The 22,278-nt window shown below is 26.0% G+C and overlaps 1 protein-coding gene across 4 annotated transcripts in view; it reads right to left on the bottom strand.

Moving 5' to 3' along the window:
- The window catches only part of LOC107449533 (uncharacterized), a 29,323-nt gene extending 7,512 nt beyond the window's left edge, over window positions 1-21,811 (bottom strand). The window contains exons 1-23 of one of the 4 annotated variants that reach the window (XM_087167706.1): window positions 21,749-21,803; window positions 21,020-21,040; window positions 20,025-20,042; window positions 18,957-18,992; window positions 16,154-16,168; window positions 15,681-15,695; window positions 13,487-13,501; window positions 12,712-12,729; window positions 11,141-11,155; window positions 10,530-10,547; window positions 9,563-9,580; window positions 8,265-8,282; window positions 7,051-7,065; window positions 6,340-6,354; window positions 5,597-5,614; window positions 4,985-4,999; window positions 4,360-4,377; window positions 3,154-3,168; window positions 1,602-1,619; window positions 1,134-1,148; window positions 974-984; window positions 705-720; window positions 578-595 (exon numbers count right to left, since the gene is read on the bottom strand). In XM_087167706.1, coding sequence (XP_087023832.1) covers window positions 578-595; window positions 705-720; window positions 974-984; window positions 1,134-1,148; window positions 1,602-1,619; window positions 3,154-3,168; window positions 4,360-4,377; window positions 4,985-4,999; window positions 5,597-5,614; window positions 6,340-6,354; window positions 7,051-7,065; window positions 8,265-8,282; window positions 9,563-9,580; window positions 10,530-10,547; window positions 11,141-11,155; window positions 12,712-12,729; window positions 13,487-13,501; window positions 15,681-15,695; window positions 16,154-16,168; window positions 18,957-18,992; window positions 20,025-20,042; window positions 21,020-21,040; window positions 21,749-21,770 — 403 coding nt within the window. In that variant the 5' untranslated portion in view covers window positions 21,771-21,803. Of the gene's footprint in view, window positions 1-577; window positions 596-704; window positions 721-973; window positions 985-1,131; window positions 1,149-1,601; window positions 1,620-3,153; window positions 3,169-4,359; window positions 4,378-4,984; window positions 5,000-5,596; window positions 5,615-6,339; window positions 6,355-7,050; window positions 7,066-8,264; window positions 8,283-9,562; window positions 9,581-10,529; window positions 10,548-11,140; window positions 11,156-12,711; window positions 12,730-13,486; window positions 13,502-15,680; window positions 15,696-16,153; window positions 16,169-18,956; window positions 18,993-20,024; window positions 20,043-21,019; window positions 21,041-21,748 lie in introns of all 4 variants that reach the window. The other 3 variants (XM_087167707.1, XM_071183560.2, XM_071183562.2) reach the window with 3 other exon arrangements.
- Window positions 21,812-22,278: the final 467 nt, after the last annotated feature.

The following is a 22,278-nucleotide window of genomic DNA, read 5'->3' as shown; positions in this document are numbered from 1 at the left end:
AAAATGGCCAAATAGTAAAATATCGTATAATCTGGTTTTTGCAATCGTAATTAGGGTTGTTTTTACTAAAACTATCATTTACCAGCAGTATGGTAAATTTAGCGGAATTTTGTGGATTATGTGACTGATGTTTAATTTTGCTATGGTCTTAACATTTTATTTAGAGTCAAATTTCATAAAAAGCTTTTTTTTTCTTGAGAGAATTTTATGTATAGGTTCAAACTTCTGAAAATAACATGTCGCAGGATGGAATTTAATAATTGCTATATTCTCTTTTATCCTCTGATGCATTTATAATATATACCTGACAAAACTAACGACAATTTATAGATTAAGCAAATGTTTAAGATTCTGCGAAGAGGTGAAATTTTAATAGTTACTATTTTGCCACGGTTAGCATTCGATAAATAACATAATTTTACTGATTTCTTTTATTTTTCTTCCAATTGAAATGGTTTTCCTACTTAAAAAGAGTTTATTATTAATTATAGTTTCGAATTGTATATTAAACGAAATCAAAATCTACAAAATTTGAGAGTTAAATAGGAAAAGGCTGAAACTAATAGAAAATACTTACTACCAACTACATCGGCAGCTGTAAAAAATATAAAAGAGAATTATTAGTTTAAAATTAAGATGCACTGCACAAATGCCCTAATATAAGCGGTTAAATTGAAGCATCTCTAACACATAAAATAACATACCTCCTCCAAGGAGATCTAAAAAGGTAAAAGTGTAAACAACATTTTTATTACGTATATATATATTTTAAATCAGTACAGCAATTTCAGGAACTATAATAAGAAAACTCTTTTACACTAAACGTCAGAGATATACTCACCACCTGATATAAAAATATATCAAAAACGTGATTGTAAGTTCAAAATAACAAGTAAATTGATGTTTTGTGTAAGTATAATGCATTATTAAGAATTTCTACATTCATTTATATATAATAATGTAAAATATAATTACCAGTTTGGACTGGAAAAAAATTTGCCATGTATTTTATAATGTAATATGATCTAATTTGAAACATAAGACATGAAGTGGTATGTTTTAAAACGTATCACATTGAAAATAAGATTCAATATGAGTGAAAAATTTTACATTAAATAATCCAAACTATTTACCTGCTGAAGCAACCTCTGAAAAAAATATGTGTAAAGATTTTCGTTTTAAATTTATTGTATCAATACAATTATTTTTATCAAAAATTTCACTTATGCATGAAATAGTCTTAGGAAAAAGTGTATTTATTAATTAAAAATTGCAGATACTGTTCAGACTCTTCAAATAAAGGTACATTCCATTAGCTGATAATCCATTAGGTGATTAACCATGATTGAACCATTTAGATGATTAATTTAATACATAACATATTATAATTAAATAAATAATATCATATCTGATTTTCTGCTATAAGTTTATGTATAAAAATTGGGTTTAATAAAATAAAATTATAAATTATGTATTAAATAAGTTTAAATAAGCTTATAAATTATGTATAAAAATCGGGTGCTTAAGCAAGCTTTATTTCACGAGATTAATATATTACTTTAACCCTAGTGATTAATGTAAAATTTAATTTAGAAACTTACCATCAGCAATTTTTCCAACTGGGAAGAAAGGTAAAATGAAAAGATAAATGATTTAAAAATTCTTTTATCATTTCTAGCAACTGAAACAAATTAACAGCATTCTTGATTAAATGAGAGTCTTTTTAACTCATTATGAGCCAGTTGAAAAGGAAGGTTAAGGCCTCATAATCCTCCTGACAAAATATCTACTATCAGTATTTATAGCAATAGTATTAAAAATCAAGGAAGATATGTTAGTATTAAAAGATAAATAAATTGAGTTAAAAAATTAAAAACTAAACAATCTTTGCTAATTATATTAGGTTACTTTCTTTTATTTAGTTTTGGTTCTGAGTTTTTAGACTTTTCATTTTTTTCCCCTACAACGTTTTTGAATTATCGGAATTCGGAAAAGTCTTCCAATTCTTCTATAGATGAGAAAGCTGAATGTAAAATTTATAGCTCACAATATTTTGAATTCAAGTATCATAGATAATATATTTTTCTAAGAGTACTTATTTTATCTGAGCTGTTTTTTTTTAAATATACTGCATTGAAAAGAAATATTGCTACAAAAGTTAGTTTTTGAAATGTAGATAAAACCTGTTATCTTTTCAATTTGTTCTTATCAATTCTTGTTTAACATTCGCAGTTTTTTTATATAGTTAGTTACAACAATAGGTTATTGTTTACCCATAATTGACAATTCTAGGTAATCAATAATTATGTTTTCCAATCCCTTATTAATAGTTTTATTATCAAGATACTTTACGAAATGTCACAGAAGATTATTAAGACAGTTGTTTTTAGTATTTCAATAAAATGATTTGGCAAGATTTTGAAATATGAAAAATTTAAAAATTCTTCAGTATTTTTTTTATTATAGTAGATAAATTATTATAAGAAAAATAGAAAGTATGTAAAAATTATCATTAGCTTCGAAACGGAAACCTCGTATGTTGCAGATATTTTTAATACTACTGGAACTTTCATTTCTTAATTATTCTATTATTTTAACATATCATAAGAAATATACGGGAATAACAAAAAATTAATTCTAGCAGGTTTAAAATAAACAATCTCACAAGTATTTTTAAAATAATCATTTTAATTAAGATGTCAAAGTCTACGGAGAAAAGTTTCGAATGATATTGAAATTGGATGCAAGCGATTTTTTTATTTAACAACAGTAAACAAATAAAAATATTTAATCAAAATTCAATTATAAAAAATAATGATAGCATTTTAATATGCCTACATTAAAATTTTAATGTAGTTTAATTTACTAAAAACGATGGACTTTTTTAACAAAAAAGTGCACTGTCATGTGAATCTTATTAATGAACGGGTTCTTATTAATAAACGGAAGCTTATTAAATTTTCAATCGTACTTTTGTAATTTTTTCTTTTAGTTAGTTATTTCTCCTCTTAAATCCAAAAATTGTAGCGTTTTTTGTAGCTTTTTAATAAACTTAATTGAATAATATTTGTAAATAGAGAATTAAAAAAAAAACATTTCTTAAAGCTATAATGAAAAATAATTAAAAAATAAATGAAATGCTTAAATAATTACCTCCGCAAGCAACAGCTGAAAATAATTATTTTCAATTTTACACTTGTTAAATTTGTATGTGCAAACAATGACATAGTTTTAAAACTATTATATTATTAAAAAACAACAAAAATAAATTAAATGTATCTGTTATTGTATCTACCGTTTTTAAATAATCAAATAATAACTAATGCACTTCTACTTAACGCGACTGTTGAGTAGAAAATTTAAAATATGTGCTTTTGTAAACCAGTTACTGCATTTTCTTAAATTTATATTAATGTAAATATGATATTATGTAACGAAGAATTAAACTATTCTCAGATTTAAAATTTCTAAGTCACTTTAATAATTGCTAAGCTTTACAGCAGTTTCCAGCAATAAATTTGAAAAAGAAGCACGAAACAAAAAAGTACAGTTCTACCTTTTAGCCATGAGATTTGCATCGAAGACAATGATAATAGCAGAAATGTTTGAATTATTGAAAATATGTAAATTGGTTTATGACGAAATATTTTTCGCGTAATTATGCAATGTAAATATATTGGGGTAAACTAAGTGTAAATTCTAAATAACAATATATAAATCATTTGATTCCCTGTTATAAATAATAAAATATTTATTCAATATTTGTGTTTAATCAAAACAAATAATAATTCTAAATTTATAAATTTCTTTAGTATAACTTAACATTGAATAGAGAAAATATCTTGTTCGTGTAATTTACATATTACAACTATTGCAATAATTACTACAAACTATTGTACATTAAGCGAATGTCTGGATTAAGATTGAAAAGAAGTAATCAATGCAATTGCTCCCGTGCCCCAACTTCAAAAATGCTCCCTGAGATTTCTGGCTATTTCATCCGAGAAGACTGTAGGAAGTCAAAAGGCAAATAATCAAGATTGGAGAAAGTGCAGTTCAACTCAGTTCCTCGCCTTACACCACGTCTAGGTGATATTTAAATTTAAAATTGCATTTTTATGGACTGTAATGATCTTTTTTCGGCTTTGTCATTTGCCCGACAGTATTGGTCAATAAAATATAATTAAAACTCTTCACGTGACCTCTCCAGTGGAATAGGTAGAAAGAAAGCAGTCCAATCAAATTGTCCTTTCTCCGCCTTCTAAGCCAACTGAGCAGTTGATAAATTTTACAGCATCAATTCGTAGAAAATGTTTAAATTCTAAAAAGAATGTATCCAAATTTTCTTAATTTTATTACCTTGTATTCCATTTCCAACTAGAAAAAGTAAAATTTAACAATAAATATTGATTTTGGGGATATTTTAAATGGTGTATTTATACTTTCATTTAGTTCAACATTGTTTTCAAAAGAAAATTTACAAAAAGCACTGGAATAACATTATTAATCAAGGATACAGATTATAAATAAATAACGGGTATATAGTAATTTTCTTTAAATGAGTTTGGAAAAACAATTGAAAAACAAAATATAATCGATTTAAGGAATGTTTTACAAGCTATGTGAATTACAATGTATTAAATTGGGAGAGTTTAAAACAACAAGACTCTCGTAATTTTCCCAATCTGCTTAACTGTAATGGCTAGTTCAAAAGCATACAAAGAAAACAAAGAAACAGCAACGTGTAACTTGCATAGGATAAATGATGGTAGATTTAAAAGTAGCGACATGAATTCCGTTGAAATATCTCACGCAAGAAGGAGAACAAAATTTGCCCCAGTGCAGTTAAGGAAATTTTAATTAAATTAAAAAGAAATTATAATATTTTTCTTTTCTTTTTAACATGCGAGAATTATTTTCTCTTCTGCCTCATTGTATTGCGATATCATGAAATCAAATATTTAATTAAGGAGTTAATACTTACGTCCATGATCCACATCTGATATTTGCAAGAAAATATACAAGAACATTAATAATGCACCATACACTGCACAAATGCTTATTTAAAAATTGAAAACTTTATTTTTGACTGCAATTTTTAATGAGGTATGTTTTAATGCTTAATTTATCTTAGAAAAATTAATTAGAGCTTATGGGCGGAACTTGAAATCAAAAGAAAATAAGTAGTTATAGTTAACTTTCATAAAAAATTTTAATATTTTACAAATTTTGTACAAAAATTTGAATGATTAAAACAAAATATAATTTTTCGTATTTAATGAAAAAGTTATCTGAAACATAAACGGCTTTTAGCAGTTTTTCTACATCGTTCAAAGTTTAATATTAATTAAGTCTCAATTATTTTTATAAAATAAAAAGAACTTGTCTAGTCTAATAAAATTTTTAATTGTAAATGTTATTTTCAATTAAATAATGATATTTTAATTTTTTCAATACACAAACAATATGTTATGGATACAATGACATTAATTTATCTACTGATTTTTAAATCTTTTTTCATATATTGAAGCATTGACTAATGCGAATAAATGTTAAATTCTGGAATGGAAACATTAAAGACGGAAATATTACTTACTGTCAACTAAGCCTTGAGCTAAAATAACATAATAAATTAAATATATGTTTGTGAAATGAAAGGGAACAAAAATATGTTTGTAAAAAAAAATATGTTGCAACATTTAATTTTAAAAGAAGCACGTTTGTATATAAAAAAGGAACAACGAAGTTTAGTATTTGTTTCAAATAAAATTTTCCTAAGAAAGACTTTATTCGTTGAGTTTTCTTTTCTGTAGGTTTTGCAAGTGCACTGTAAATTACGTATCAATAAATTTACTTTACAATGTACTGACACTTCGGTCCCATTCTTACCGTTACATATTATGTAGTAATTCTTACAGTAGTATGTATTGATTCAATGATTTTACGGTAATAACTACTGTAAAAATTTCCGTTTATCAGACTTTTGTTCCGCAAGATGTTCCGGTTTAAATATATTTAACTGTTTAAATTATCACCACCTATGTTCTACTAAGTTTTACCGTAATATGAACAGGAATTTTTTTTACAGTATAGTACAAGTAGAAATTTTTATTTATATTCGAAAGATATTTTTTAAATCCTTTTTTTCTTAATTAATTTTTTTCTTTTTTTCTTTGCTTCATTAGAATAAATATTTGAAGCGTTACTCATTTTATGCGATTTCTCTTTTAGAAATAATTTGTTGTGTAAGGGATGAATGTAAAGTGAAACTTTATTATTCCTTTGGTAAAAAAATAAGCAACATGTCTAACATTCAAATATAAAATTAAAAAGCCTTACCAGCATGTCCAACATCTAAAATATGTTATTTTAGTCAGTAATTAATGTCATGTGAATTATTTTACAAGATATACTACCATTTGCGTTTCATGTAGATGTATCCCACTTATGTTTTGGTTAAAATTCTTGTTGAAATTAATTAATAATATATTGTGTAAAGAGTTGCGTCCAATTTTTTAGGATCAAAAAAATTTAATAAACAAAGGATTAACTATCAAGATTTCAACTTAGTCGAAGAAAGTAAATTCAAAAGATGTAATTGATCATTATCAAAAAAGAACGAATTCTGGTACGTCAGCTAAGGGTGCTTATCTAACATGGTTGAAGTGGTTGAATACGTATTTTTTTTAGATGCTGAGTCAAATGTGGATCTACTAGCAATTGCAATTGTGCTTCATTAGCTCTATCTTACCAATTCATTTACTTATAACTAACTGTTCCACGCAATCAAACTTAATATGCTTTCTTAAACTCAGTCTTCTTTGAAATGGTAATAAGTTATCAATAAATAGTAATATATATATAATTTAAAGCTAAGTTTAAAGTGCTATTGTATTCACAGTTAAATTTTAGAATTTCGATTTTAAAATGTCTAAATTCTAACAAAAGACATTCTTTCTTAATTATAAAAGTAACTATAAAACAATTTAAAATCTAATTTCAATTATTTAAAAAAAGAATAAGCATTTTTCGTTTAAATATTATACTTACGATCAACAGCACCACCTGTTATTAAAATAATTACATACTAAAATCAATTTCAATTTTTAAAATCTATTATTTAATATTTAACTAAATAATTTAAAATCTAATTTTTAGTTAATAAAAATGGGTGCCCTATCAAGTCTCACACTTTTTGTTATTGTATTTAAAAAAAGAATTCTGACACTAATTTAATTGTTTTTCAAAAATGTAGGCTGAACAAAGCAAATGTATATCATTAAATTTGAAAAGCAAGGTGTTTTCTTTTTTAATTTTTATTTTTTTTTACTTCCTTATAATACTTATCACATTAGCTGAAAAAATAGCTGCGCAAAATTATTTTTCTGAACAAACAACGAGACTTTTGCAGAAACATTTAATAAAGTAATATAAAAGGAAATTTATATTATCATAAACTGAAATTTGCATCGTTTTAGTGAGACATAATTTATATTGTTTTGGAAACTTCATCTTGCTTTCCATTAATGGAAAGTAACCCTATAGATGTTTTTTTTAATATTTGGTGCTTAGTCACTAGCAACTGACAAAAGTACGGTTTTAATTAAATATTAAATGACATTAAATAAACATTAAGTAAGCTGACTGTTTCTTTTTAATTAAAAAAAACTCAGATTCCGAAAAAAAAATATTATACATACAATAAATATATTAGTTACATGCAATAAATATATAAGTTACATACAATAAAATTTATAATCCCGAAACTTAGGTGAGGTAGTTAAATTATTCAAATAGATATAGAATATATTTCCGACCTCTGATTCTATAAAGAGAAGAAATTGCCGTATTAGTTCTTCATTGCTTCGAAAAATATTTAGCTTTAAAAGAGATTAATTACACCTTGCGAATTCCTAAAAAGTAAGCAAATAAACAATCTTAATTCCGATTTCAAATTTGTGGTATCAAAGGTTTTAGATCTTAAAAATTCATTTCTAATAGAATATTGTGTAGAGGTAAAGAAATTAACAAATTACTTAAATTTGAATACTAGCTTCTTAAGAAAATGAAGTTTAAATTATGCAACAAAAAAGGCCATGATTTATAGTATAAGTTACATAAAAAGCAGTAAGACAGACAAAATTATGAAATATCATTCATAATTATCCCCTGTGTGATTTTTAATACTTTTTGTTTCATCTTGAAAAAAAATTAATAAAATAAGACAAGATAGATAAAAAATAAAAATGCAACATTTTTATTACCTACGATTCCCAAGAGATCTAGAAAAATACACATAATTATTATAAAATTACTAACTCAATCTTAAAATAAATGTTGTTATATGTTTTTACGAATGAAAGTAATTGCTGTGTTATTTACAATTTTTAAATGAAAAATATTATTAAGTTTTATTTGTAATTTTTTAGGTTTTGCATTTGTATTCATCAGGTAATTTTAAAACACATTTTCTTCGTTTAGAATAGATGGAAAATAATTTTGTTAGTATGTAATATTGTTTTTTTAAAATTTTGTAATATGTAAGAACATTTCTGCAAAATTAGTTTGTTGTTTAAAATTTTATAGCGATTTTTAGAAGTTATTTAAAATATAATTTTTTTTGTGTAACAAAAATCGTTGTTGATGTAAAAAGTAGAGAATTGATGAAAATATTTTTTTTAATTTATACTTTTAAGGAAATTAATGAAATATTAACAACTTCTTAAAGTAGCACATTTCACCGTGCTTACATAAAAATATGAAATCTCAACAGAGCTAAAAATTTATAATCTGACATTTTTAAGAAGCAAAGAGTCAGATAATATATGATAATATGATTTAAAAGTTAGATCATATATGATTTGAGCGGTAAGATTTTACACTGTATTCTTTAATTTAGTTTCTTTTGAAGTAAAAGTTTTTATTCTTTGGAAAAAATACAACTTTGTGAAGAAAAAATTAAAAATACTTTTATATCTTTTGGTTTACGCGCTAGTATCAAATTATATCTTGATAATTTTCGGATATGATTTAAATAAAAAAATATTTTTTGCATAAATTTGCTGCATCGTGTTACGTTATAAGTTCACTACGTAGATCTGTATACTATCAAACATTAGCTGAAGTTTTTTTTTTCAATTTTTTGTTCTGTGCTTGCCAAGTCTGTCTCGAACGTGCCTCAACTAATAACACGTAGCAAAAGTCATGTATGTTGTTTTTAGAGAAGGTTAAACTTTTATGTTTTAGGAAAGAAATGAAAAACAACAAAATCATTGCATACAGTGAAAGACAACTTTCTTCTAGCTATTGTTTTAAATTTGCTTAACAAATTTTTTTTGTGGAGAAGCGGTTACACACACAAGTGGTTACGTGAAACTAATCACATATGGGTGCGTCTAATCATCATGTGGCCAGGTCTATGTGTCGAACCTGATTGGTTAACCAACACCTGACGTTTCTTACTGGTTATCCAATTAAGAAATGCAATCTACAGTTTACTTAGCGTAATAGATAATTTGAAATAGTAGTAATTTGAATGCTTAAAATTATAAAATGAACTTACTTCCATGTGCCGTGACATCTGAAGCCAGCAAAAATATATTCAGATTAACATTCATTCAAAAGAAAAAGAAAATTTTAACTTTTTAGCTATATAATTAAGTCAATTATTAAATATACACAAACAGATTTCTATTGAATTAAGGACTCCCAAAAAGTATATAGGCAATTCTTTTTAATATGAATTTATTTAAAATTATTTTAAAATATTGTTGAGCTGTTCATATATTTATAAGTCCTTCTGCTTGTACCGAATAAACCCATGAAGAGTGGAATACTCATATTATAACTTTTATATGATCTTTAAACTGTTTCTGAGGTTCCTTTTTTTAAATCTAGCAATTTTTAAAATCTTGTACATTCTATATGATTTTCTGATTTATTTCTAACTGCTCATTCATCAGAAAGTAAATATTATGAAGTTTTCTTGCATAATATCTTACTCTTTTGGTATGGTTTAGCTATGTTAAATCCCACTAAAACGAAATCTGTTCAATAGCGACGATATTTTTTGACAAAGAGAATGTCATGAATTTATAAATACATGGAAATGTATTTTCAGCATAATCGATATTGAATTTCTATGTATATAATCCAGCAAAATATGAAGAAAAAATTTAAAAAAGTCACTGAAATTTTTTTAACAACGGCCAAATAATCAAAGACTTAAACATTTTAATTGAAGATCTTAAATTTCATTGCCTCTTTCATGATATTATTTGCTTAAACTGCTTTGAAACTTCTTCTTATGTCATTATTTATAGAAATAGGCAATACTAAGAATTGATCTTAAATGTATAATTTTGTTCATAATTAATATTAATCGATGCAATCAGGATTGAAAATTTAATAATGAATTCACTGAATGAAAATCATTGTACTTAATAATGGTTATTGAAAGTTTGACAGCTTTTTCTTACATTTCAAACTTTTATAGATATATAAGTGTAACATAATAAACATCTTCTTACCGCTTACTACACCGGCAGCTGGATAGTACATACAAAAATTTTGTTATTGAATAAAGGGTATAAACAAAGACTTTCATAACATTTCATATAAAAACATTTTCAGAATTAAGGATAATACATACAGACGAAACAACATCATATTTTTCTCTTTTGTTAAATATGATAAGTGCAAATATTTAATAAAATCATTGATACTTAAACTTACTTAATGACTTTTTCTAAATTTTTTTATTAAAAGAAATATTATATGTTTTGAAAACAAGAGTTAATCTCGACTGAAATGTGAATTTTATTGTTATACACAGCTAGAGAATATTGTTAACTTAAGGAAGGTCTACATATTAATGTTATAATAATGTTCGAGGAAATGCGTTAATAATGTAACTAATTAAGGAAAATTGGCTCATAAACTCAAAATAGTTAACTTACTAGGCATTAGCCTAACGTGACATAAAAATTAAAATGATGCATTCATCTAAAAATAATAATTCATTTAAATATTCAATCCATTTTTCAAATAATAAATATCGGTAAATAAATTTCTTCTCAAAGCGATTGAATAATTTTTTTTAAAAATTATTTTGGACATATATCAACAAAGTTCCACTTACCATTATTGATAATTCCTGCAAATAAGAAAAATTTCTTCTAAATTAACAATTTTGATCATTAAATAAAAGGACATAGAAAGTACCTCTATGAAATTTTGTTTACAGCTGCAACATTTTTTATTATTATTAGTCGCTACAAATAGCATTAAATAATAAAAATTTTAGAATTTTTATTATGATAATGTTGGATCTATTTACCTCTACACTACTGAGTAGAGTCTCATTTAAACTGATATTTTCAAAATCAAGGCTTGGAAAAAGAAGATGGACCCTTTTAAATATATCTACAATGATTATATCATTTTATTTTTGATCGTTTTTTTTATCGAGTTTGCGCCTATTTTAAATTTTGGTAATTGCGAACATTTTGCGTATCAGTATATAAAACATCTATATCACAAATTAGTTTCGCTTTTAAGTTCTCATTATAAATGTATACGTAAAGATACTTTTAGAAACTTTACTAATTAACTGATTTGCTAATTTATTACTTATTACCGAATTTAATACTTATTACAGAATTTAATACTTATTACTGACAATTTAACTAATTAACGAGGAAAAAATATATGTTATATATGATAATTAAATGATAAAAGCTATTAAATATGTAATATTTTTAATTGTTTGAAAAACTAATTTCCAATAATTTGAAACATTTCAAAATTTATATAATTCTTGAAATATTGCAACAATAAATAAATTTCTGATTTTATATTAATGAATTGCAGAGCATGACGGCAGATATTGCAATAAAGGCAAGAGACTTTGAAAAATCTAAGATAAACTATAATATTATGCAAAACTTCTGCATCCTTTATAAGGGTAAAGTTGAGCTATATTATCACGAAAATAATTGCATTTAAAACTTGAATTACGATACTATGGCACGATTTTAACCGAAAGTCAGTTGGATTTTGTAATTTATTAAAATTGAAATAAATTTTCACTGTATTATACCTCTCGTCACAAAGAGTTTTTGAATGTAAAATTATTTAAGAAATTGAATTAATAGTTTTTTTAAAAGTTTCTTTCATTTATTTCTATGGTTGATGAGTTATAGTTCGTCATTCTAAAATTCCTGATCCATCTTTAAATATGTAATTATTTTACTAAGAGTTTTTTATTAAGAAAACAAAAACACAAAATTTACTATTATGAAACTGAGATCAATTTAATAACTTAATGAAGATTTTTCTTATCCCGAAATCAGAAATGAAATAATTGTGATTTTTATTATGATACTACGAAGTTCATGAGTTTCATATACAGACAGAAAACAGGCAAACTATATATTTTCTAAATCTGGGCATTGGTTCAGTTTGTTTCAATTAACATTTAAACAAAACGCTCTCACATATATTTATTTTAATTACGTATTTTATCAATGAAACCTCTTTGCTTTTGAGGATAATATCGGTTCAAAAAAAGTGATGAATAAGAATTAATAACGAGAAATAGAAGTGAGTCTCTTTGTCGGTTGTAAGAATCTAGAATGTTAAGCGTAGAATAAATAATGAGTTAGAAAATATTCTTTTTATATGCAGTTAATAAAGCAAACTATTCCTCACCTGAAATGCCTCGTTCCACTGTAACAGAACATTGAAGCTTTAATTATATTAAAAATAAAACAGAAATAGTTGCATTTTACAATAACTTACACTATGGCTAGAGCTATCTAAAATTTTATTTTTCAAAATCATTGCTTTTTAACATACCGTTAGCTAAATTTTAAAGAAACTTCTTGTCAAACTCAATTTCTATGTTTAAGATTTGTAAAAATTACTGCTTTTTATCTTGTTTAATGGATTATGTACATTTCAGATTCTGAGATAATTTCTATAGTTATCATTCTGGGTATTATATCTTAAGACTCCTTATATTTAAGACAATTTCAGATGTTTCATTTACGGTGTGTAATATAAGGTAAAATAAATAATAGAATTTTAATTATACAATAAGAGCTTACAAAAATTAAAATTGTTTTAAAAATGTCTATAATATTCATTCTTCTTCTTTTTTTTTGTCTGCGCAACAGCCCCTAGAAGGTCTTGACTACCTCAACAGTTGACAAACGCAAGCTCTTCCTATCCATGGCAACACCCTTCTTATAAGATTGATTACTATTGCCTATATTGTCGATATTCCATACACAACTGTATAATTAAAATATATTAGCTTAAGCATTCGAGATTTAATTTCATAACTTTTAAAGCTAAAAACTAAGGATTTCCTTTTTGAAAAATAAGTATTCAAGTTAGTATTAATTTATTTAATTTAATTTTTAGTTTTCATCACGCTTTCTTTTATAATAAAATCTTTAGAAATAAAGTATTTATAACTTACATCCTCGGCCAACTCCTAAAAATATATGGAACATTTATGTATAAACATAATTCTAACAAAATCATTTAAGGATTTATTAAACATACAAGAAAATTTTGTTCAAATAATCTATTCAATAAATCTTTCTGAAGGTAAACTTTTAAAATTTAATGGTTTTCTCTGTAATGCCTATGTTTCTGAATTATAACTTTATAAGTCTTTTAGTGGTGACAGAATATGCAATTTTTTTAAACTTAGTTTTATTTATTTCTAAATCAACCATTTCTGAATAATGTAGAGTATTTTCCCAGAATCGCATGATATCTAGTCAAATAATTCTTTTAGTTTTTTCAATAATAATTTTATCAATTAGTATTTTAGTATTTAAGATACTCAAATCAGGAATCAAATGACTGCACATGATAAAATTATTTCTATTTGTCACGTTGTAATTAGATTTGTATGACCATATTTTGATTATTTTTAAAATTTCTGTTTAGAAATAATGTGTATTAAAAAATCAGCAGAATGACTGGAAATTTATCTTATATTTAAAAAATAATTACATTAAAGAAACATGTATATAAATCTGTAAACAACGTTCGCTAGAAGATTTCGTAACTGCTTTTAAACTCTTCTAAAACAATATAGTTAATAACCATTATTACAGCTTTTAGAGTCATAATTAAAAGAAGAATTTTATGAATCGATATATATTTACCAAAACTATCGGCATCAAAGTAATAATCCATGCTACTCAAGTTAAAGTTCATGTTGGCTCCAGCAACAAAAATATTTTACTTCTAGATATGTATTGGTAGATCTGCTAGATTTTCATGCTATTATATGTTTTTATTTGCTTGCATGCATCATATGCTATTTCAATAGCATGATAAGCTACATGCAAGCATCTCATGCTTATTAGCTTTTTAAGCTAGTTCCAAAGCACGGACAGGTAGACATCTTAACAAGCTATTATATGCTTATTTCAATGCTTGCCAGCATCAAATTTCACATATCTAGCTTGCACAGTAATGTTATGATAAGCTATATACAAGCATCTTATATTTATTTACTGTTTAAGCAACTTCCATTGCCTGGGGAGGGAAAGACCTCAACGACAAGTTATTATATGCTTTTTAATGCTTGACAGTGGAATATGCTTTTTAGGTAATTTAGGCAGATTTGCTATGTGGCAGTAAAAATTGCTAATTTTCTGCAATTAGTTATATTTGTGAGCGATAAACTGAAAATTTTTTTCAATTGTTTGGATAGCAACTTCAACTTATTCACGTTTGATTGTTTAAGACGCCATGCACAAATCCATATTACATCAATTTTATGGGGTTCTACCGCGACTGAAATGAACGTCAGTCGTTTCAAACGTAGTTAAAATTCAGTTTTTTTATTATAAGCTATATACAAGTTATGATTAGCTATATAAGTTAGATATGATAAGTTATATACAAGCATCTTATATTTATTAGCTGTTTAAGGAACTTCCATAGCATGGGGAGGTAGACACATCAATAAGTTATTTTATGCATTTTTATGCTTGACAATGAAATATGCTCTGTAGGTAGCTTAGACAGATATGCTACGTTCCAGCAAGAATAACTATATTTCTATAGTTAGTTCGATTTTCGAGGGATAAATTGAAAAAACTTTTTCAATCATTGAGTAGCAACTTCAACTTCTTCACGTTTGTTTGTTTGAGACGCCATATTATATCAATTTTATGGTGCTCTGAAGCTACTGGAATGAACGTCAGTCGCTTCAAAGGTATTTAAAATTTAGAATTTTTTTCATTTAATCTAGCAACACAAAAAGGTATTCGCGTGCTGTACAAGCAATAAAGTCAAAAAATACACACCATGTCAGACTAGTAATTTTGTTGAAAGCAGCAAATATTTAAACTAGTTTACGCTGGTTTATTTGCTAGGGTATAGAATTTCACGCTTGCCTAGCAAACAAATACCATCCAAAGATTTAACCTCGATAAAAGAACGAAACATTAGCGAAGAATTTGAAAATGTTTTGAAAAATAACTTTAGCTTAACAGATAGTTAAACTTTAAATAAATTGTCAGGGATAATGTTGAGAAATTAATTTAAATCTGTTGGAATCCCTCCATGGTTCATTTCAAAAAATGATCAATAACACCAAAATGGAAAAACAAATTAAAATGCTTAAGGAAGTATTTTTTATAACTTACCAACTAAAGCTCCCTCTGTAAGAATTAAAAATGCATATTAGTAAGAGATAAAAGTAAGAATGCAATAATTAATATTAAGAACTTTTAATATGTATTTACACAAATGTAGAAAAAAAAGGAGAAATATTTCGCGTAATTTTCATCCTCTTGATGAGCAATAATTTTAAAAATTTACAATTCCTTTTAACACAATTGAAAACTTTAAGTGGAAAAATAACTAATTTTTATATTTATATTCAAGTATAAGTATTTAAATTACGTATTGATTTTACAATTGCATAAATATCAAAAGCTTAAAATTACAAAATTTTAATTAGTACATAGTTTTTACAAAATATTTACTGCAAACTAATTTTTTTGCTCAAATAAAAGTTCGAATTTATATCATAAAAATGTGCATATTTAAAAATATTTTTTTTTAAATTTATTCAAAAGTAAAAATGTCTGTAAAATAGTGTTTCATTATCACTTACGCTCGCAATTAGTTTCTGTAAGAACAAACATTTGAAATTGATTAGTAAATATTAAACAAGGAAAGATGCCTCTGCCACAAAATAAATACTAAATAATAGTAAAAACTTCAATTTTTAAAATGCTTTATGTTTTAATACCTTAGTGCTGACATTGAAACAAATTTCCCAAATATATCTATGGATAGGGCATCCCGGATGTACCCCAAGAGAGAAATTCGTAAATTTATCTATTTATAGATTTTCAGAAAAAGTAAAGTGAAACTTTTTGCTATTTTTTATTGTAAATTATCTACCGCTGTGCATTTTCCAGATTAGAAATAGTCCTATATTATTCGGAGAAAAAAATCTGTTGATATTACCGTACTGGGTGGTTTGGGTGGTAATGACATTTCTGGATGAAAAAACTCATAATTCTGGTAATGAAACCAAAATATACGGAATTAAATCGTTCATTAGGTATTTTTTTTATTCGTATTGTATCATTTTACCGAAATACGTGTTTTAAAAATTATAGATTATCTCAAATGTAGAGAAAAATTCAAAAGTGAAAAATTAATGCAACGGAATAAATGGTTTTTGTTCGGTTAAATTATGCCATGTTCTAATATATCATAAAAAAATTAAAAAAATTTATCAAATTTCATTCAACCTTATATATCTTATTGCTTTTTGATGATGTAATAAAACTTACCAAACATAGTAAATTTTATTACAGTTGTGTTAGTTTTCACCATACTTTTTTTCTCAGAGTAAAATAAGAGATTAGTCACAATCTAAAAAATATGATGTCAAATGTTTGAACTGGAGTCGGGAGGAAGTTTTAGCCTTTTAATGTTAATTCCTCTTCCTTTGTAACTTGTAGTCATGATAAAATTTCCCAATTGAGACTCATTCACAAAATTTTATTGCATATAATGCCACTGTATTTATTAGAACTAATTTTACTAAAATTATTACCTAAGTGCTTCAGTGAAAATTATCGAGTTTCGTCGCAATAGAGCCAGAAACACGGTAAATTTAACCATATTTTGGTAGTTGTGACCATACTCTTTTTGTCAGTGTACAGTGTATAAAAGCCAATAAGTTTAATAGTCAGATTTTAGTAAGGGTATTTTACTCCTCCCGACCCCAAAATAGAAATGATTTACATACTATTTTTTCTCTTCTCCAAGTCAAAAAAAAAAAGTTTTAAAAGCTTTAAAACTACCAAACATGAATTAAAATTAAATTTGTTTCAAAAGTAAAAAGGTAATATAAGCTTATTTGCCAGTTATATATATATATATATATATATATATATATATATATATATATATATATATATATATATATATATATATATATATATATATATATATATATATATATATATATATATATATATATATATATATATATATATATATATATATATATATATATATATATATATATATATATATATATATATATATATATATACAGGGTGCGTTCTGAAAGTAATGCGTATGACTTTATTGTGACGCGACTATCAATCGCAGCTCACTCAGATTGGTTTAAAAATGTGGTGGGGGATATGTCCTTCCAAATGCCCCTGATCTCAGGTCGCTCCGAGTAGTAGGAGCGATAGGACGTGTCTTTGAGCAAAGTCTTTTTTTCGATCCAGTCACAGCGTGATGTGTTCGCTGGAAAGTGTGCGGTTTGGGAAGAATGCGACGGAAACTCATCACATGCGTCAAGACGCCTAAGGTGAAATGCATTTCGAGATCTCAGTGTGGAAGGTAGCACAAGGCCTTCAAGGAGGGTCGGGAGAAGGTCACCGACGAGCGAGCCTTGTTCTGGACGCCTAACAACAGCCCGAACAGATGAAAACGTCCAACGTGTGCGTGAAGTTTTGAAGTCGGACCGTCGGTTAATCATTCAGGCAATCACCAACACCCTGAACTTGTCAAAATGCGTGGTACATGGTATTGTGACGGAGGACTTGCAAATGAGAAAGGTCTGTGCGAAGCCTGTGCTGAAGGTGTTGATGGAGGAGAAAAAACTACTTAACCCAAAGTAAGACTCCCTTGGTGCCCCAGCCTCCCTATTGCCCTGACTTGGCGCCGTGTGACTTTTTTTTTGTTCCTTCGACTGAAAAGAGAGCTGATAGGAAAGCACTGGGAGTCGGTGGAGAGCATCCAAGCTCATGTTACAAGGTTCCTGAGAGGCATTCCTATCGAGGAGTTCCTGGGGTGCCTTACAGGCGTGGCAGAATCGTCTCCGCAAGTGTATTGATGCACAAGGGAACTATTTTGAAGAATTTTAACCATTTGAACCCATAGGATCAATAAATCTATTTTTCCCGGGAAATGCGCATTACTTTCAGAACGCACCCTGTATATATATATATATATATATATATATATATATATATATATATATATATATATATATATATATATATATATATATATATATATATATATATATATATATATATATATATATATATATATATATATATATATATATATATATATATATATATATACAGGGTGCGTTCTGAAAGTATATATATTATACATGTGTGTGTGTGTTACTTTGAATCATCTAGAATAATATATCGGAACACAATATTTTTAAATTTTAAAATTCATGCTATTAAACTATTAAAGGAAGTGATTATACTTGCAACTAGTTGTAATGCACAAGGATCGTATATTACATGTTACTTTTGGTGTCAGTATGATAAAAATTAGAAAAGCATTTTTATTTTATTAATTATAAAATACTATAAAATCAAATGCTATGTAGATTTCGAAATATACAGTTTTATACTTACTTAAGCCAAGTCCATCTTTAGGTGTTGGTGTTACTTCTGCAAAAAAAAATATTTTCATGGTGTGCTAAAGTGCATAAGGATATGCAAACAAATGTAAGTGCAAAAATCGAAAAAAAATCAATAAATATATCTGAAAAATAAAAAGTAACTATCTATACTTTCTTGAATCTTTCGAAAATATCATGTTCATTCAAGTAAATGTGTTTACTTTTAACGGGAGAATATCAATTTAAGAAAGAAAAGTTAAAAGTGGACATTTAAACTTTTCAAATTTCGAAGGATGCTTAAAACATAATTCCTCAGCCTAGTAGATTGACGATGGCAAAATAATGCTGCAAAATGTCTAAAGATCAAAATACGAACAATAGGTTTCAAACTGTCTGAAAAATACTGCTGTAAAAAATTTCAAATTTAAAGGAATAAGAGGTATAATTTATATGAATTTAAGGTAATTGTCCCTCTTCACAACATCCAGCTCTAAGCCAAGAGGTTATGGGATAATGGGCACCTTAATTTGATGGATAAAATCTTCATAGTTTTCTTATTCTGATACATGATATTGTTCTGATTGACTCAAAAAGCCTTGATACATTAAACACCACTTGACATGACGGTAGGTGTACCAATCTGTATTTTTTATGTACGAAGCTATATTTTTATTTATAGAGGCAATCATTGCACATTATTGTTTAGAATAGATTATTTAGCGTGATAAGTATACTACGTTTTTGTATTTACCAATTTATCGGGTCAGTCATTATATTTGCCATTCATACATAAATGAAATATTATTTTGCGTAAGTTCTACCGCCCTTCAGGGTGGCTGGCCTAGACCATTTTTCAATTTAAAACATTAGCAAATGCAGGAGCGATTAATTAAGTGACTAATTAATTCTTCTAAAACCTGGAGAAAATGTACCAAAATAAATGTACACGCGCTGCATAAAATATTTATTAGAAAAATTAAAAAAGTAAGAAATTCAATTCTTTTCCGTAAAAATGAAACATAATTATGTAAATTAAATCTAATTTTAAGTTCATTTTTAAGAATATTTGAATTTCACTTACCTTCTTTAAATTTATGAACTACAAAATGAAACAAAAATGTTTCTCAAATGCAAAACAAAGTTTATTAATGAATTCCAATACTTAGTTCTGTAAATTGGCCTTTATAAAGGTTTTTTTTTCAAATGAAAACACAAAAGTTATATCTGTTAAATAAACGCATCATAAATTATGCAAGAGCTCAAGTAATGTTAAATAACTGTAAAAGATTTTTCATTTATATTTTATAAAAAATTTTCTACTACCCGATATTTTTCTTTGGCAATTCTTATATCCTTTTCTTTGATAATTCTTGAACCTCCAACAACCTAAGCTCTGCTAGGAAATTCACCATACTTTATCTACTTTGCATATAAACTTTAGACGTAAGATGATGAAAAACCTACCTGTCGTGCAGTTCCGGTGATACACGTTTCGAATATTTGAGCTATAACGGCCCTGTTTACACAAATCTGATTAAGACCGTAACCTTTCCTATAACTCACAAAAATAAATACAATATTGATTCCTAAGTTTCTTCAAAAGTAGTTAAATATTATTGACACTTACACACGAATCCTTCATGATATCCACATTCGTTCATTGAAATATGTGGGGATGATCATAACGTAAAATTTTTTAGCTTTTATTAATTTTATAATTTTTTTTTTGGATTAAATTCTTTTTATCCAAAATGATTAATTAAAAGCAACTATTTCAGTACTATTTTTCGTTTTGGTATGAAATTTTCTAACAAAAAAAATTATTCGGTGCTAAGGGATTCGAGCTTATATTGTGAGATAAAAAAATAATAGTCTAAATCAATTAATTGAGAGAGAACTTGTGATTTACTCATATGAATTGTCTTTATGAATTATTACAATTTTATATTATATTATATTTTTGCTTTTTGTTTACTACACGTTACAGATGATGCTCTGAAACATTATGTAAAATTTGCGGAATTATTCTACCGAATACAGTGGAAATCATGAAAATGAGAATGTACAGTTACTTACCGTGAGTTACAAGTTTTCCAGCTATGAAAATAAAACTTTTGTTTCCGTCAATGCAATCATAAAAAAAATACAGACAAGCAATTCAAAAAATCGTTTTAAAACAAGGTTTTTGTACATGTTTCTAAATTGGTGTTTAGGCTAGTAAATATATGATTTATTTCAACTTATTCTGCTATATTTTGATCTATCTGAAAACCAATGAAAAAACACAAACGTGAATTACACTATAAAGTGTCTTCAAGAATAGTTTTTTGTGCATTTAAGCCGTTTAGTGTATAATGCTTTTACATTTTCTTAGCAGTTAAATCTTTAAATGCTAAACAAATATAAATTATGCAAAATCTGAATATATCACCATAATCTTTCTCAATTTGTTACGCAAGTAATTTAATATTGATTACGCAAATTACATGATTTATTTTATATATTACTTCTGTTTAAAATTCTTTAGTAATCTTCCCAAATTAGTGGAAAATAAAATAAGTAAATTGTATACACCTCATGTTTTAAAAATTCATGCAAGTTCCTTTAATTGATACATGACAAATTGAAATAAGATTTAATTAATAAAAAAATTTTCGTCTTCAAAATGAAATAAAAATTTATTTATGTGAAAAGTCAAATATTTGTTACGAACATTGTTGTTTAAGCTTGTTTTTTAAAGAAAAACTAATTGTGTCTTATAATTAAACTGGAATATAATAAATAATTTATTAAAATTTTACTTACTGACTTTATGCACTGTAAACATAGAGAAAAATAGAGTTAATCATGATAAAATATATCTTATTGAATAAGGATATCAGATCAGGATAATAATCAAAATATTATGTAGTAAAAATCCTTCTCATAGTGAATCCTTATGAAAAGTAATCGAATGTCTTACGTAGAATGAAGAAACGATAAATGCTGAATTTATACATTTACATTTGATCTCTTCTGTTATTGGTATTTAATTTAGAAATAAAATAATACAAAATATTTTGTTATGTTATTAAGGTTTTCTAGATTCATTGGTGTTAGTGAAATGACATGTTTAATTCAATATAAGCACTGGTTTAAATACAAGTTCTGTAAATAAGCCAATGATATATAAGGGCGAAGTTTTCTCATTAGAAGCCTTGTAAGGAGTTGCATAGGCACAAATTAATAGCTAGGTATAATTTTTTTCTTTAAACGCAAGGAGAAGCCTTTATTTGCGAAGAATGTCAGTTTAAATTTTCTGTCACATTGTTACTCGCTGAAGTAATTCTAAAATT

This window comes from Parasteatoda tepidariorum, chromosome 7 (genome assembly GCF_982258835.1).
Source record: "Parasteatoda tepidariorum strain Cologne lab strain chromosome 7, Ptep-v5.0, whole genome shotgun sequence".
Taxonomy (NCBI): domain Eukaryota; kingdom Metazoa; phylum Arthropoda; class Arachnida; order Araneae; family Theridiidae; genus Parasteatoda; species Parasteatoda tepidariorum.
Note: the sequence above shows the minus strand (reverse complement) of the source record. Positions and strands in the feature narration are given on the sequence as shown.